Raw genomic sequence first — 17,678 nt, 5'->3', positions numbered from 1 at the left:
GTTTTCATACTCATACATAAAATAAATTTGAGAGCTATACATTTTCATGAATGATAACGGACGTACTATTTTTGGACAAGACTTTCTAAAGAAGAATAGCATGCGTCAAAATTCTCTGATTTACTATCTCTTATCGGTAAGAAAAATATTTTTCTTACTGATTTAAAAGTACGGATCTTATTATCTTTATATTTATGTTAATTCTAAAGCCACCAGTAAAATTTAAATTAAAAATTGAGAGGAGAAGAAATATAGACGGCATAGTAAAAGTTATTCGCACACACTATTTCTTCTCTCAAATTTTTAATTTTAACTTTAATGGCTGCTAGGCAATTCCATGATAAGGTCAACCAAATGATCAAATTTTCAAAATTAAACTTTCTAACCAACTAAGGTATCATTTTAAAGGCAAAGAGCTGTATATTTTGAAATGCATGTCTAAAATTTGAAGACTTCAGTTATAAATAAGTTACAGGAGGGTAAACTAAGGTCAACATCTTGAGTATTTTCAAACCATATTTGGTGACTCTCAAAGAAATTCTGTTTTTTCCAAAATATACATACTAATATTATGAATTAAGATGTATAACCATTTAAATATACAATATATTGCTGGAGATGCTTCAAAAATGTGTAAAAATATAATTCATTTTGATTTGTAAAAGAATTCCGCTGGCGTATCTTAAGTGTTTTACGTCCGACCTCAAAATGTGCAATTAATTATGCTAAGACAATAATTTTAAAGCTACATACATATATTTTTGTGTACAAAATTAGATTTTCAATCTCATTGATGTAACCTATTTTAATTTTGTAACAAGTGAATATTTTTCATTAAAATCTAGGTGCCGGACGTAAAAAAAGTTTACGTCCGACACTGTTGCATTCCTTAAACAGCATATGTTTTCAACGGTGTATCTCTTTTTTTTTTTTTTTTTTGCCTTTAATTTCAAATTTAAAGTGAAACATGCATAAAAAACAATTTTGTGAATTTACTGTATTACATATAGGGTTGGTTGGGGTAAATGGAACCTCTTTTCAGAACAGTTCGTTTTTGAAACCTTATGCAAAACTTTTGAAACAACAAAAAAATAGTCTTATTTTTTCTTAAACAAAAGTTCATCATTTTCTAAAATAATGCTTTAAATAATCTAAACGATTATATTTTTTAAAAAATCAGATGGGTATCCCACTTATCACATAGTAAAGGGTAAGTGGGTCACTGCTCTTTTATTTAAATTTAATTGAGGCATATCGAAAAAGGGGGATAAGAGAGTCTCACATGAAAAAATATAAATTTCTAGTGTTAATTACTTTTTCGCAAATGCATCCATTTATGAGATATTTACTGTCTTTTAAATCTGTATCACGGAAAATTTTAAAACAAAAACAAAACATTTTCATTTGTGAAATTTATTGAAAGCCTGTAGGTATATGTTTTACTTTTACATATAAAGGTGTGTTGAATGAATGTAATACAGTTGATTAAGATCAGTTTCGGCAAATTAGACAAAACTATAAGTTGAAAAAGAAATTGAAAATACTAAATGTCTGCGTCTATGTAAAGTTGGGCTAAGGAGGAACCATTATCACTTCATCATCAGTAATTATTCCAACGTCATCTGCACCATGCCAATAAAAGTCACTTTTTCTATTTGTTCTTGTAAATTCAACAATATTTTTTGATTAGTATCAACTTCCAACATTAGACCTACAAAATCTTAATGGTTTTCCTTCGTGTAAGTTTCACAAATAACTAATCACCAGCTTTAGCAGTTTTTGTAGCTGAACTGTTATTTACGACTCAGGGGTCATCATAGTTGTCTTTTATTTCACTAATACAAATATTTCATTAGAGTTCCTTTTCATTTTCAAATCCTCACTATTATGGGGGGACCCACTTACCCCATAGTGAGGGGACCCACTTAACACTTATAGCAAAAATTTATGGGGTAAGTGGACACCCCTTTTCTAAAACAGTAATTAATAATATTTTATTCAATGACATGATCAATGTAAAAAAAGTATAAAAACCATATGTATATTTCAGTTTTAGGGGGGTGACCCACTTACCCCAGTGCCCCACTACCCCCAATCAACCTTACTTCTGAATTTACTGGGTAAATTTTGTTTCAGTATATGTAACCTATAATTTACATCTTTATAACTGAAATCGTTGTTATGTATTTACATTTAAGAGCAATAGTTTACTTCCAATATGAACAATTTACGTCCGACACCGAAAATTTACGTGGGACACCAAGGTAAAAATATTTTTTAAATAATTTTATTCTTTATAATATCTTTTGAAAACTGTGAAATATGATTCAATCATAAGTATACTTAAGAATTAAGTTCTTTTTAAAATTAAAATGCAAGCCCGTTCATAGACTTTTAATAATTTTTAAGCAAACCATCAATTTTACCATGTGTATGTTTACGTTCGACACCAACTCTTTCATTTTTTTTAATTTATACTTTAGGGATCTATTTTGAAAAACTAACATGGTTTTTTTTATTCAGTGGGATGTATTAAGTATCTTGTAAATAAATTTAATCATTTTGGATCAGTTTATATTTCGTAAATGGAATTAAAACTGAGATTTTTTTTTCTTTTTCATTTCTTACGTCCGACACCATGAAATTGCCCTGATTTAGAATTAACATAACCATAAAGATATTAAGATCAACTTCAACTTTTAAGTGTTGAAATCAAGAAATCATATACTTATTTTATTTGATACTTTTTAGTGCGGATCAAGCTTATAGAAATAGTCTAGAATTAAAAAAACATTTTTTATTCTTTATTTTAAAGTTTTAACGTTTTGAAAGTTATTTGAGGCGCAACTTTTTGAAACTTAAAACATATTTACTTGCTACCTATCCTTGGAAAAAGAACGGCATTGACTTTCATTTTTCCAAACGTAATGCGCATAAAGAAAGAATAGCTTATATTTACTATTAATCTTTTTTTCAATATTGCTGATTTGTATGCTCGAATTTAAACGCACTTTTGAACAAATATGAAACTTTAAAAAAAAAAAAGCTTTCAAAAATGCTCACAAATATATACTTGCTTAAATTCAGCCTTGAAATCAATTTGTTAAGTTTATTAATAATCCATTCGCAACTTCCGCGCTCGAATACGCTACCTTGCGGTGATTTACAAAACTGCCGAAAAAACTAAAACATTGCCATATTGCGCTCCACGTCTGTCTGTTGACGTAAACACAGGCAGTTTGTTCTGAGTATTTATTAACGCAATCGATGTGTCTTAATTGCTTTCAGCTACAGAAATATTGTTTCGTCCTTTAGTAGTATTCTCGAGCTTCTCAAAATAATGTTAGTTTTCCTTAACACAAGAAAACCCTGGATTAACAAACTTGGATAACGTTATACCAGGTAAAATTTTTTATTGTTTTGTGTGAATTTGTAAGAATATGGTTTTTTTTTTAATCTTAAATTAATTTAAGTAACCATATTTTACAGCAGCATTTAGTTGGAATGGACAGTATGCAAAATATTTTCTTGAATATATTATCGTAGAACAAAATGAAAAATGGGAACTACTTTGATATACCCCCCCCCCCCAATCGGAAATTTGGCGACTTCTTTTTCTCGCCAAGCAAAATACCTGTTTTTGTTGCCACAAAACTTTAAAAAAAAAACTCAAAAAATGGTACAAAATACAAGAAAATACTAAATTTGGCAACAGCAAAAACCTAAAAGCTGAAAAAACCTGAATTGGCAACACCAAAATAAGAAACAGCAACCCTAAAAAGTCCGTAGGGAGTACCAGATTTGGTGCGTAATTTTTGGGGGGTATATCAAAGTTATACCGAAAAATGTTTAACCGAGAAAGAATTTACTTTATTGCTTTTATTCTCAGCTGAAAGGTTTCGCCAAATTTGTTTAGGGCTATAGTTTTAGTATTGTGCGAGCAAAGTAGCATTGGCGAGATTCCGCATGTTTACCATTCCACCATTTTTAATTTTTATCATGAGTGGAATAAAATGGTAGAAAGATTACAGAATTCGATAAGAAAAAAAAAGAAATAATGGTAGATCAACTGAAAAGAAAACTGCCACCATATATCCGTGAGAATTTTGTTGATGATTTGCATAGCATGACATAATTAAATCATAACTCAGAAATTATAAACATCGAAACAGAAAAATTTTAAATTTACCGATTCAGGAATTTGAGAGAAATAACTCAGCTACAAATGCAAAACAATAAGTGCTAGCCAAGCAAGGCAAAGAAGTATTCTTCTTTTGATAATAATTCGTAATGTCATATTAAATTTTCTAGCATTAGTTGTCATTCTTGTCAGGCCACAATTATTATTTAGTTTTATCAAGAATTGATAAATATCGAATTCAACATCGTGGAAATGGCTGCTTAGAACTACGAACTACGTAGTTTGCTTTAATATCTGACGTTTAGTAATGCTTCTTGAATTCTCGTTTCTTTCTGCGTGGGCCAGAATATCAACAAGACTTTGAAAATTAATTTAAAAAGAGTAAAGCGAAAAAATAATGCATACGAACAAAATTTACTAGGCTTATTAGCATTTTCTTCGCTACCACGTGCGTTTGTTTTACCTTTTTCGTCCGCCATAAGAGAGTGGCTACAGTGCCCCCTATAGTTCGTTGGAGTTGCGAATTTACTTTTTTTTTTTTTTTTTTGAAATAATTGAAAAACGTTAGTATGAATAATTACTGATATTTTCCATTGTTTTTGGCATCAGATCAAACTCGGAAGCGAAACGCAGGGATTAGGACGGAGAAATTTAAAATGAGAAACAGTCTTTGAAAAAGAAAGATTGAAAATAATTGAAAAAAAAAAGATATGCATTATTAATCCGAAATTATAATACAGGATTTAAAATGATATCGACCACGGTTGTCAATGATAGTAACATTAAGCAGGTCTATAATACCAATGCAGTCTAGGTGATACCTTTCAAGTCCATTGTTCAAAAAAAATCTTAATATTTTCAGTTTTCTTTAAATATTTTCCCTCATATCCAACATCCTCCCACCTCGGATTTGTATTTAGTCGCAGTTTTGACACCAATAATCCTAATATTTTAGTATCAGGATAATTTTTCACCCCTTAATTTTTATCAATCTCTGAAGATTTATCAAGTACAAGGATCTCATAGTCGTTTATTGATTTCTACGTAATATAGTTTGTCGGTATTAGGTACCGTTTTTATATTTTGCTATCTTTAGTCGAGCCTTGTTAAATTGCTCTCAATATCTGCAATTGCAACTTATTAAATATGCATATATCCTTCAATAAAAGTGATTCGAACAATCAATTCAGAGTCATTTGAAGAGAAAAAATCCTCATATATATATAATAACCAATTCACTGATCATGTAACCCTGACGTCTAAAACAATGAAACTCGCTCCATAGCATGATAATCTGATAATATTTTTCTGGCAATGTTTTGCATGCAGGGAAATGGCATATTTGGACAAGAATAAAATGGATCCGGTAACTTAACTGTTTTACTGGTAAGACTGTCATTTTAGGAATATTAAAAAACGAGGAAGTGGTCAACAATGAACGCTATCTGCTAGAGTTTGAGTTAATTTCACAGAGTTAGGGATAAAATATCACCAAACAGGCAATGGGGTTGTTTCCGTCAGTCAAAAGTACTACTTTTAGTTACGAAAATCGATTGAATAAGCAAAAAAAAAAACATGGAGCGAGAAAATACTTTCATTTTCCCAACGTTAAATTTTTAATTAACTTTTTAAAATGTTCTATTTTGAAAGTAAGGCGTGGTCTTTATGACGTCACAAATGATGTACTTTATCGCATCTGTTTACCGCGTTTCCACGTTATGATAATTCAAGAAGAGAATTAAATATTGCGATATACGTTTGCTATCAACCATATCGTTGTCAACACATGTAAGCAAAGCAGCGAATTAAATATTGTTTTCTGTGAATGGCATTTCATCATTTGTGATGTCACAATGAAAGCGCACCAATTAAAGTTTTTTTTTTTTTAATATTAAACTTAGACAAATTAGTTTAAAAAATGGTCAGATCCTGTGTTTTTAAGCATGCTCTTTTAGAAAAAAAAAATACTTTTAAAATTTCAGAAACGACTCCATTGCTTCGTTCAAATGAAGAAGCAATTTTCACCCAGGGGATTTTCTATTGTGTAAATATGTAAATATTAAAACCATTAAAAAAAAAGTAACAATTTTTAGCGGAGGAGGTGTTAAATCAAAAAACATGTAAATTTCAAAGTAATGTATGTTTCTTAATAGTTATTTTATTTATTTATTTGAATATTGAAGAAAAAAATTAATAATTTGATAAAAACGAAATACTTTTGCATTTAAAATATAACAACTATATGAAACCATCTAAAATCTGGAAGATCTAAAAATGCCTAATTTTGGTAACGGACGTACTGATACGTCCGATGATAGTCCAAAAATTCGATTGTCCAAATGCTGATGGAAATAATTTACTCAATTCTTTTCATCAAGTAATAATTGTTTTTTTTTTTTTTTTTGTTTTTTTTTTTTTTTTTTGTTTTTTTGTTTTTTTTTTTTTTTTTTTTTTTTGCATAATATTATTTAACAGAAACAAAAAGTGAATCTAAGTTTTGGGAATTTTCTGCTAAAAATAAATTTGCAGCATCAATTTAAACAGAAATAAGTAGGGTAGACCGGGACACGTTTACGAGAATTTTTTTCAACGAATTTTCTAATTTTTATGTTTTAGTTTAGGAAATTTTAGACATGGCGATTTTAGGAAGTTGTTCATGTAATCAAAACTGGTACTTTCAGTTGATGCTCAGCATATGTTTTTAACCGTTAAAAAAAAGTAATTTTGAGTCCAAGTCGGGTGCTTAGACTTGCCCCGGACACGGGGCACGTTTACGCCTATTTATTTTGACACCTCCTAACGTGGTTCTGTTAGGGTTTTGAACATAATGTCTTACCATCGCTAAAATAAAGCAAATTTATTACAGACTAAATAGTGTATAAAGTCAAAGTTGAAGGGTCATGAAGACAGCACTATATGATTGTAAGCTATAAGATACGAATGTGTAACTTAATTAAAAATTAAATGGTAATTTTCAAAATTAAATAGCCGGAAAATGCTAAAAATGTTTTGAGACAGTGTGAAGCGAAAAAAGTGTAACCGGAACATTTAAGTAAGACACAGTAAGAACGATCGTAAAGGTGCTCCGACGTTCAACGCGTAAACTTGCCCCCGTCGCCAACTTTGGATTTATTTTTAAAGTGCAAAAAAATTTAATAACATTTCAGATCATACAAATACAATTCTCAAAAAATTATAAAATTCTGCTAATTTTTATATATTTGTTTTTTCTTAACCAAGTATTATTTATTCCCAATAAGCTTCAAAACGTTCAACACAAAATTTACTCGTCTTGGTAGAAAACAGATTATTCTTTCTGCATTCTGGACCGAAGCTCGACTAATGCTCAAAAACTTGTGAGAATATGTGCTGTGGAGCAGCATCAATCTATTATGACTGTTGGCTCTCCAGGTATAATTCGCTTTGAAAAAGGGCACTGCGTAAACGTACCCTATGCGTAAACGTGCCCCGGTCCACCCTAATGGAAGTACCCAAATTATTCATAAAAAATTTATAAGCATTTTTGAACTCATTAAATAGGCAAAAAAATTATAGACAAAAAGCATAGTCTTTCAGAATGATGCAAATAAATCACATGAAAAGGAAAAAAAATAATATTTTTCTTTTAAAAATACGTAGTCTAACTTATTACTCTTGTCTAATGCTGTTCTAATTGAAATTTGTACAAACATGAACTCAAAATTAAAAATCTATAACAAACATCCTCATATAAATAATAGCTGATGATCAAGTAACCCGCGTGTTTCAACAATGAAACTCGTGGCACGGCATGATAATTTAACAATATGTTTTGGTAATGTTTAACACAAAGTTGGCAAAAACCCGTTTTTTTAAAAAAAAAAAAGGTCATGGACCCAGGGTTTCTTGGGTTCTTTAATTAACCCCCCCCCCCCCCCTCAAAAAAAACGGCTAAAACTTAGTTTTTTTTTAAAGAAATGTGGTTTTTTTTTGTGTTTTTTTAGAAAAAATGTGGGTACTTGTAGCATATTGTAGCGAAAGTATATGGACAAAGCACAGAACAAAGGACAAAGCTAGTTAATTCAGCGTTTTCTGAAGAAAAGTATAAAAGACGACGAAACTAAAGAATGGTGAAGTTTCAGATTTTTTTGTTTCCATGATTATCAACAATTAAGGCAGAGTTACTTCTCGAATGATAAAGTCTATTGTTCGTTTGTTCGTTTTTAATTACTACTCTTTTTTTTTTTTTTTTTGAATTTTACTTTATTTTATTTCATTTTGTTATGCAAAACTACTGTAGAACCTCAAGTAGTTTAAATCCTTTTTTACTGAATTCCAGCTTAATCAAGACATTTCTTTGAATATTTTGTTGCCTGTTTTTCTATTTCTGTGTACAGAGTAAGAAATATTAAACTTTTTCGAAAGATAATGAAAATACTGTACATCCTATTCTGTTTTCTGTAAGACCGTTTGTAAAACCTGTTAATTTCTAAAATTTCTTGTTTATTCGAGATTTGTGACGTGTTAGTTAGGAGAAAATAATTCAAATGAAAGCTTTTCAGCTAGAGTAGTTTCCTCCGTGCACTCTACAAATATTGAGAAAATCAGACGTGACAGGACTTAGTCAAGATTATTTGAGTTATTTATTGACCAGTTAAAGAAAAAGTTAAATATATTTATTTAAAATCTTTGAAGTATTTTTTTAATGCCGTTAAGAGATAAGAAATACTATTGAAGTTCAAAATTCACTTTTTATGTTCATTGTCTGGTGAAGAACAAATAAAAAAGAAGCTTAAATTGTGAAAGTATTTAAATTAATTAATTTTTTTTTTTAACTTCTCAGAAAATTAAAAAAAAAGGTGGGCAAAATAATGGGTTTTTTAAATGAGCTTTTTCACAAAACCCATTGGGTCCACCCAATTGTGTCCAACACGGCCATACCTGGTTTAACATGCAGGGAAAGGCTTTATTGTGACAAGGCTGAACTCGATCCGGCAACTTAACTGTTTTACTGGTAAGGCTGTCATTTCATGGAAATGAAGAAACAAAAAAGTGGTCAATATTTAACGCTATCTACTGAAGTTTAGGATTAATCCACTGGAGTTAGGGTTAAAATTTCAAGTATCAAAGTATCATCAAACATGCAATTGCTTCGTTCAAATGTAGAAGCAATTTTTACCCTTCATACCTTGACGGGCGACTTTCTAGTAAGCAATAACAACACATATTCAAAATCTGCAAACTTTCAGCATTTTAATGAGGTATCATTTAAGTTCTTACAGAGACTTTGAATTTCAGCGATAGTTTAATTGGAGATGATTTTGCCCGAGCGTGAAAATAACGCTAGGCTGAATTTTGGAAGCTTATTTCCGAGTTTCGATTGGTGAAATATGCTTGTACAATGTACAGGCGTTAAAAATATCTCTGAGTATACGAGTGACATATCCTTCTCTTAACTTCTCTTAACTATAACACCCATCATCTGTAAAGAACATTTTTAAAAAAAACGGGATGATCTAAATAATATTTAGACTTTTTTGATCAATACTAGAAATGTACAGTACAACCTCGATTTTCCGAAACTCTTTTTCAAGGTCGTTTAACAGATGTAAATTTCCTTGAACTGTAATTATTTTATTTAGTAAGGGTAAACACTCAAGCAAACAAATGCAAGCTTATAGTTAAAGAAAAAAAACCTAAAATTATCTGCACCGTTAATATTACAATACCAATTAACGTTTACTACTAGTACATTATGTCTTATTAAATTTTCATTGCATTTTCTCTCTCTCTCTCTCTTTTTTTTTTTTTTTTTGTCTTGTGTGACTCTTGTTGTGACATCACATTTATCAGTCATTTTAGAAATGCTCACATGTTTAAATCCAGAGCAAATGTTCTTGCGGTCTCCGGGTAGCCATTTTTAAGTCCCTTTTTATCCGGAATTTTCGATTTACCGAAGGTGGTTCGATCCGAGTCACTTCGGATAATCGTCATGGGTGGGACGATTTAGACTAAATTTTCCTTATAATTTCACACATAAACAAATTAAGAAGGGCTGAAAGTTTGTTGACCCAGTGAAAGAACTGTTGAACTCGCTTATAACGAACGCGAAGGGTCAACGATATTTGCTCGCTACAACCGAGTGCTCATAGAAAACAGGTTCGCTAAAAAGCCATAAAAGTTTGTACGTGCTTGCTTTGTTATTTTTATATTTCTGTACAGTACTAAAGAAGATAATTTGGTTTGAACTGTCTTAATGTCTCTTTCGCGTTATTGTTTTCAAGGAACGAGGGGTTCTAAAAACATCGTCATTTGCATCCGTTGCTTCTAAATAGTTTGAAGTTTTTCTGCACTTTCGAAGTCAAGTATTTCGAGGGCTATTTAACTTCAAGTTCTTCTCATTTGTCGTTATGGTGGTCGCTTGCTTTTTCTTTTTTTTCTCTCTCTCTCTCTCTCTCTTTCTTGGCTTTCAACTACAATATCCTCGGTAGTATATCTCGGAAATGATAACATTCTCTTCAACAAATATATAATTTTAAAATGCTCCTCTACTCCACGAATTTCAAAAAAGAAAGACCGCGTCATCACTTGTTCTCATGATTCATGTCTTATCTTACTTTCGGTTGAATTCAAAATGTCAATGGAATTTTTCCAAAACAAAATAATCTCTTCTGATGTGGAAATCAACAGACATTTTATGAATTACAAAAGTATTGCTCGCTTTCAGCGGGGTTCGCTCGCTAAAAGCGAATTTTGTTCCCATAGACTTTACAATGCACCCCACAAATCTTTTTAATATCCTCGCTAAATCCGAGTTCCCGTTAAAACGGGGCTCTCCATAAGCGAGTACGACATACTTGACGTTTGTTAAGCAAAAAATAAAAAAAAATTCAACATACTATTTTTTTTTAACTGGTATTTTTTCAATTAAGTTTACCTGTCATGTGTGAGACACACTTTTGGACATCAGCTTTAGAGTCCTCAAGGACGTAGCCAAGGGGGGGGTCCATGGGGTCCGGACCCCCCCCCCTTCCCGAAAGATCACTGTCTGCTTTTTCTCGGTTGTTGCACCTCACGACAACAAAAATTTTCCAAAGAGAGAAATTTTATGAAACCCGGTATTTTCCCCTTAAATATTCCCATTTATCGACAATTTTCCCACGTTCGAGTCAATTCAGAACACGAGAACCTCGTGAAATAACTGCGGGTTCCCAGTTGCCGCCGTCTCTTCCTGTGTCGCGAAGAATCCGTCCGAAAACGACGAATTTCCAATTCAACCAAACTGGGTTGTGACCTTGAAATTCGGCCCCTCTCCCTCAGCCCACCAAATTGCCATCGGCAAAGTAATTGAAAACAAACATTCCCCAGTCTCATTGGGGTGATTTTCTTTCTTTCTTCTTTTCGTTTTGACTCTTTTCCCGTTTGGACTTGATTTCCTAGACACATGGTGCACGAAGGACAGCCAGAGTGAGGTGCATCCCTGGTGAATTAGTAATTGAAATTCCAATTATTTTCTGTTTTAACACACAGTTTTTTTCTACCACGCGCTTATAGGAAACATATCTAGAACAAAATTGTAATCAGAAGAAAATTAAGTGTACATAAACTAGGTAAGTTGTAGTGTTTCCTTTTAAAGTTTTCTTAACAATACGAGCAATTTATGTGTTAATATGTTTTCCCATTTAAAAACTAAGTTCCGATAGCAACGGAAAAAAAATTCTACACATTTCGTGTGATTGAGGATGAGAAAAAATAAATATTAATTATTAATTTATTTTTGAACTTTATATTTTTGGTATGATTTATTTCAGATTCATTTTATATTTTGATTAATAATCTTATTTAAACTTTTAGTTTATTTTTAACAATAATAGATTGCTTATCTCCCCGGAAGCTTACAACTTTTCAACCGTAATCCTGAAAAGTTCGTTTTTTTTTTTTACTTTTCGCTGTATCAAAATTTTATGAAGCGAGGAATGAAATTGAAAATTACTTGAATATTTTACTGTAATCAGTTTATGAAATTGCAAGTTCGGCCATATTAACACATGTAATTTAAAAGTAATTATTAGAAATTCGTACTTTTAAATCTTATCTCTATTATTATTTTAAATCTCTACTCTGAAATGTGAGTCTATGGTCCTAAGAGAAGAGCAGCTAGTCATTTTTAACTGAAGAAAAAAATCTTTCTTCGATGTTGTTCCGTTTTTCAAGAAAAGCATATTTGTATTTGTTTCATTGGAATAAATTTTCTGATTAGTATTTACCGCCTTTTTACTGAGGAATTATTTAATAAGCGTCTATGCGTCCATCATTAGTAAATTGCGAAGGTAGCATTAAACGTAACAAAAAACGGACATGTGCATTTAACTATAAAATTACTAGGTGAAAGTTTCTGCTATTTACTGCGCATATAATTAAAAAAAGGTCAATGCGAGGTACATTTTCTTGTATTTTTCACGCCTATATTAGACTTTTTTTTAACTCTTAATTTCTTCAAGTTAAAATTATTTCTTGCAATAGAATATCTTTTACTAACATCACATGAAAGAAAAAAAAAGTCAATACCTACGTTATAAAATATGATATGCTTTCGAGAATACATGATTACAAAATCGCTCCTAGAATGGAAGTTATACCAATTTGAAAATGAAAGAATCAGAAGTGTTATTATTGTTAGATGAATTTTGGAAGGTAGATTTAAATCATTACTGGATTTTTAACCACAATCATTCTAAGATTTTTTTACAAAAGATTGTCTTTAGGCTTTTGAACATCAGATGACTGTTGAGCAAAAAATTTATAAACTGAGGCTATAAGAAACCTATAAGTTTTGATTTCAAAAATTGGCTAGCTTTATGCATATTACATATTGTTGGAAATGTATTTAATTTAATGCTACTGTATTATCGCAATCGCAAACGGGACGAAGATTACCTTAATGATCAAAATTTGACGTTTGACTCTAAATCATGAAATTTTCGAGTCGAACACTTGCTTACTGCTAATAAAGACAGTAAAGTAACCAAGTTATAATCAAATATTGACACGATAATTCGTAATAGAGTATATTGCCATTTTCCCTGTAGTTGTTTACAATTATATTTTTAATTTGAAAAAGACTGATTTGTACAGAAGTTTTTTTTTTTGTATTGGCAGAATAAACTGAACTCGTGTTTGGTGGTGAGATAGGTGGGTGCGATGCCTCCTCTTGATCTTTTAAATGAAACATCAAATTGAAAACATCAGAGGAAAATCGCCAATAATGTTTAAATCATTCATGACCTTATAAAAAAACATTTATAAAAAGCAATCATTTGCATTTTTTCCAAAATGTTGTTAAAATAAAAATACATAGATGCTTAATTTCATTCACCATACATTCCATTACTCGACAGGTAAAAGATCTCTCAGGTATTCGTTTGGCTTGACAAAATTAAACCCCTAGTGCAGTTTCGCACCGAAGAGAGCTCAAGTGTCTCCATCTGGTGGAAACTCGGCATCGAAATTTCCTGTGCAGTCACATCCGCGCCTTAATAGTAGCATTTGAAAGACTAGATGCCATATCGGTGGTTTGCACTAGGTCCGAAAAGGCTAAAGCCTCTAACGAAGCCCCATTAGAAAGAAAAAAAAAAAACCATAACGGATCCTAAGATAGCTTATTTTACCAATTCGTTTTGCAAAAAAATAATAATAACGATTTAAAAAAAACGGCAATACGCATTTTTTTTTTTTTTTTTTTTTTTTTTTTTTTTTTTTTAATGATTGCAACAAAGGAAGTCTCCATCCATCAAAGAGTTAATAGTTTGTTCAAGTTTTTAAATGATGGTTAGAAATGATAATTAGAAAACGGATAAAATTAGAAACTTCATTCAATTTCGTATAATCAAAAGAATGTTATAAAGTAGATAAATAAAGAAGTAGTTCAAGCTTTTTAAATGAAACCTTGCTAATATTTTCGTCGAGAGGGTGGTTGAATTTTGTCAGAAATCTTGTTCAAATCGGACAGGGTGGCGGAATTACGTTATATTGCATTCATATTTATACATTCGACTCGATAGATATAGATTTCTTTATTTTTTTCAAATAAAATGAATTGTACATATTTTGTTGAAATATATTACAAAGCTTTAATATTTTATTAAACTATTACCTGCGTTTTCCAAGTAATCCATAGAACAGTTTTCGTTTTCCGATTTTCTTTTATTGTGAACTTTTTATTAATAGGAATTATATCACTCATTCTCAAAGCATCAGAACAGAGGAAGCTTATGTGATGGAATTTTTCTATCCATGTATGAAAACTTAGTATGGGAAAACTTTTAGTTTAATGTTAATTTTATAAACTGACAATAATTTTTTGCCACTTAATGTAAAATTTTTGTTAAATAATTTTTTAATAAATGCTCTATCAATTTCAATTATTTAATTAATTTTAGTTAATTATCATATTTTAATAATTAGTTTTAATTGGATTTATTTTTTAACGTAAATATGAGCTACTAATTTTGCTTTAGCATGCCTCCTCTTTTGAAGTTCGTGAAACCTTGGACCCCCCCCCCCCCCTTAACAAAGTTCTAGCTACGTGCCTGGAGTCCTCGATTCTAGCAATATATCCTTCGAAAATGTTTTCTAGCGAATTCATTGAAATACTCTGCTTTCCAACTAAATATTTTTAGTGTTAGTTTCAAAAAAAAAAAAAAAAAATCGAGGGCCATTCCACACAAAAACCATATATTTTGTCCCCACACGCGACATCTCTATATTTCGCATCAGAAGTAGGTAATATTTTTTTTACCAATTTTTTACCACTCATAAACGAGTGATTTCTCAGACAAAAATTTTTTTTGCCTATTACATGTTTTGAAATTAAAAATATAGGTATGGCACGTGCGAGACAAAATGTTTGCATTCATGTAACAACCCAACAGCAAATTGAAAAATGTCAAGAAATATATATGCGTGTACTCACGTTTCTGGATCTAATATACGACTCCTCCAGTATCACGTGATGTGTATCCCACCTCCTGAGGAACCTGGAGCTGAGAATCTTGCTAATGACCGTCCTGGTATGATTTAGGCGGCACACATGCACCAGTCCCTCGTGCACTAGCTTGAACCTAGGGCCCTGAGGGCTGCTCGGCGAACGGGAAGGAGAACAACAATTGGACCTGGCCCCAGAACTGCTCGCCGGATCACTGCCGGACGAAGAGGACGAGTCCACGGACAGATTCCGGAAGTTGACTACGTCCAGGAAGTGAGGTTCCGAACTCAGACTCGTATCCGAGTTCCGCAGACTCGGCAAGAGAGGGGTGGATGGAACGCTATCTTCCGGGCTGCTCGTTGCCATGGATACGTGGAGGGTGACGGGGCTCCTGTTGTTCCTTGCTTGTTCCATTTTGGAAAGTTTATAATACTTCGATCCGCACCGAAATCGTCATCTTTGGCACCACAGATACACTCTCATTCGAAATGGTTGAAAAGTTCTTCGTAGATGTTTGCATTTCTTGAGGTCTCAGCAAACAAGTACACACAAGGAATGTTGTATTTTCATAACAAAGTATTAGATAGGTATTATTTCACCTCGCAATATCAAAATCACAGCACAAAATATATCAAAAAGCAACACAACAGCAATGTTTTTTTCTTCTTGAAGAAAAACCTAGGCTCTTGAAAGAGCTTGATCTAACGCTCAAAATTCAAGCACACATCACACACAAATAACCAAGATTAGGAATTTAGCACTAGAAATCTATACACATAACATTGTTTTCCTCTTAAAAAAGAAACGAAATAAATAATTTATATTTAAATTTTAAACACGATATCTGCGCCGTAATTATGTTTCCAATATATAACGTTCAGTATCTGCACGCATGTGATCAATAATCAACTCTATGATGTAATAACTCACGCATCTTGTAGTTCGAAGCACGGCAAAAAGACGACATTAGCATATCAAAAAACATATTTTTAGCTAAGTAACTTCTTGAAGTCTCAGATACAAAAATAACATACGAAACATTATTGACACAAAATTGTCGATCGAATGTCAATGATCTTTCCCAGCAGACTACTTACAAGATGGTAAAAAAATGGTTGACGTACCTGCATGTGGTAATTTGCACAGAATTCTAAAACTTAAATGCTTTGATTCTTCAGAGTTCGAAGAAATGGTTTGGCGGAAAACACTTTTAACAGATTCTTTACTTATTTCGACCAGCTTATAGCTCCACAGCATTGACCATTTGACAGTCTTGGCTCTCGCGAATAATCCCACTCCTATGCGTAATTCTTCGACACAAATTTTCGCCTCAGAAGTAGAGCAGATGTAAAAGATCGGAAGGAGAGAGTTGACTTGTTCTTTTAAATGTCGGCTAGCTCGCTGGGGAAAAGAATCCGATCCTTATTCCAATCTAGAAAAACGTGATTAAAAGAGGAAGATTTTTCGATCAGCTGAGCAAGATGGAACCTCGATTAGGGTTGCAGTAAAATTTCGCCAAACGTCTCGCCAAATGGAAGACATTAGAGGAAAAAACTTCTCAACGACAGCGGTGATTATTCTAACGGAGAAAATTGTTTCTCTTAAGGCTGTCGAACATTCAAAATATGTTTTTCTTAAATGTTCATGGCCCCTCTCTAAAATTTACCATGATTAGTTGTTGTGACATAAGTAATACTTTTTGATTCATGATTGGAAAGAAAAAGAAAGTTTTTCTTTTTAAAAAAACATTTATTTTTTCACCAAAATAATCATTTCTTTGATACTTCTAGAGCACTCAATTTTTATTCGATTTTCAAAATTTTAATTTCGTATTCTTCATTAAAGGTCAACGAAGATGCAAAACTATAAAGAAATAGCTAAAAAGAAATAATCTAGCTAAATGTTTGAAAATTTCCCCCAAACCTTGCGGGTTTTTTTTTTTTTTTTTTTTTTTCGCTCAACTTTTGCTCATAATTTTTATATAGGTTTATTGAATAGTAATATAATAATTAACCATTTCTGCAAAGTTTCAAACGTATAGAGTTAATACTTTTTTTGCTAGAACTGTTTGCATAAATAAAAACTTCGAAAATATGGTTTTGGGAGAATCAAGAAAGAAAAAATAAATTTCAATGAAAAGTATTTGTGTACGATTTCTTTTAGTTTTCTAAATAATATATCGACTGAAAAACTTTTTCCTTTTTATGGATTTAGAAAAAAGATTATTGAAACTATTTAAATCTTTCAATACGAGCAAAACGATTTTATTTTCCTCAAAATTAGGGTGTTCACCTATCTTTTAAAAAAGCGAGAGAGGAAACAATGCTTTTTGTAATTCTCAGAAGAAAGAGTATATACAACTGCATTTCAATTTTACATGTGAATAAAAGCAAATGAAATCACATGAATGATAAAGCATAGTACAGCAAAAAAAATCTTGGGACCAGGGCTGCAGAATTGAAGGGAAAATGATCGACTCGGACGCTTGAAATTTTAGAGCCTTCAACTCTACTCTAAACTCAGTCCGAATCCGACTCCGACTTTTACTTCACAGCCCTGACAGAGTTAAGTACT

The 17,678-nt window shown here is 31.6% G+C and overlaps 1 protein-coding gene across 1 annotated transcript in view; it reads right to left on the bottom strand.

Moving 5' to 3' along the window:
* The window catches only part of LOC129230349 (C-Maf-inducing protein-like), a 93,402-nt gene extending 77,884 nt beyond the window's left edge, over positions 1–15,518 (bottom strand). Inside the window, exon 1 of the mRNA XM_054864747.1 lies at positions 15,093–15,518. Coding sequence (XP_054720722.1) covers positions 15,093–15,518 — 426 coding nt within the window. The remainder of the gene's footprint in view (positions 1–15,092) is intronic.
* Positions 15,519–17,678: the final 2,160 nt, after the last annotated feature.

Source organism: Uloborus diversus, chromosome 9 (genome assembly GCF_026930045.1).
Source record: "Uloborus diversus isolate 005 chromosome 9, Udiv.v.3.1, whole genome shotgun sequence".
NCBI classification, from domain to species: Eukaryota; Metazoa; Arthropoda; class Arachnida; order Araneae; family Uloboridae; genus Uloborus; species Uloborus diversus.
The sequence above is the reverse complement of the archived record's forward strand: the minus strand, read 5'-3'. Positions and strand labels throughout refer to the sequence as shown.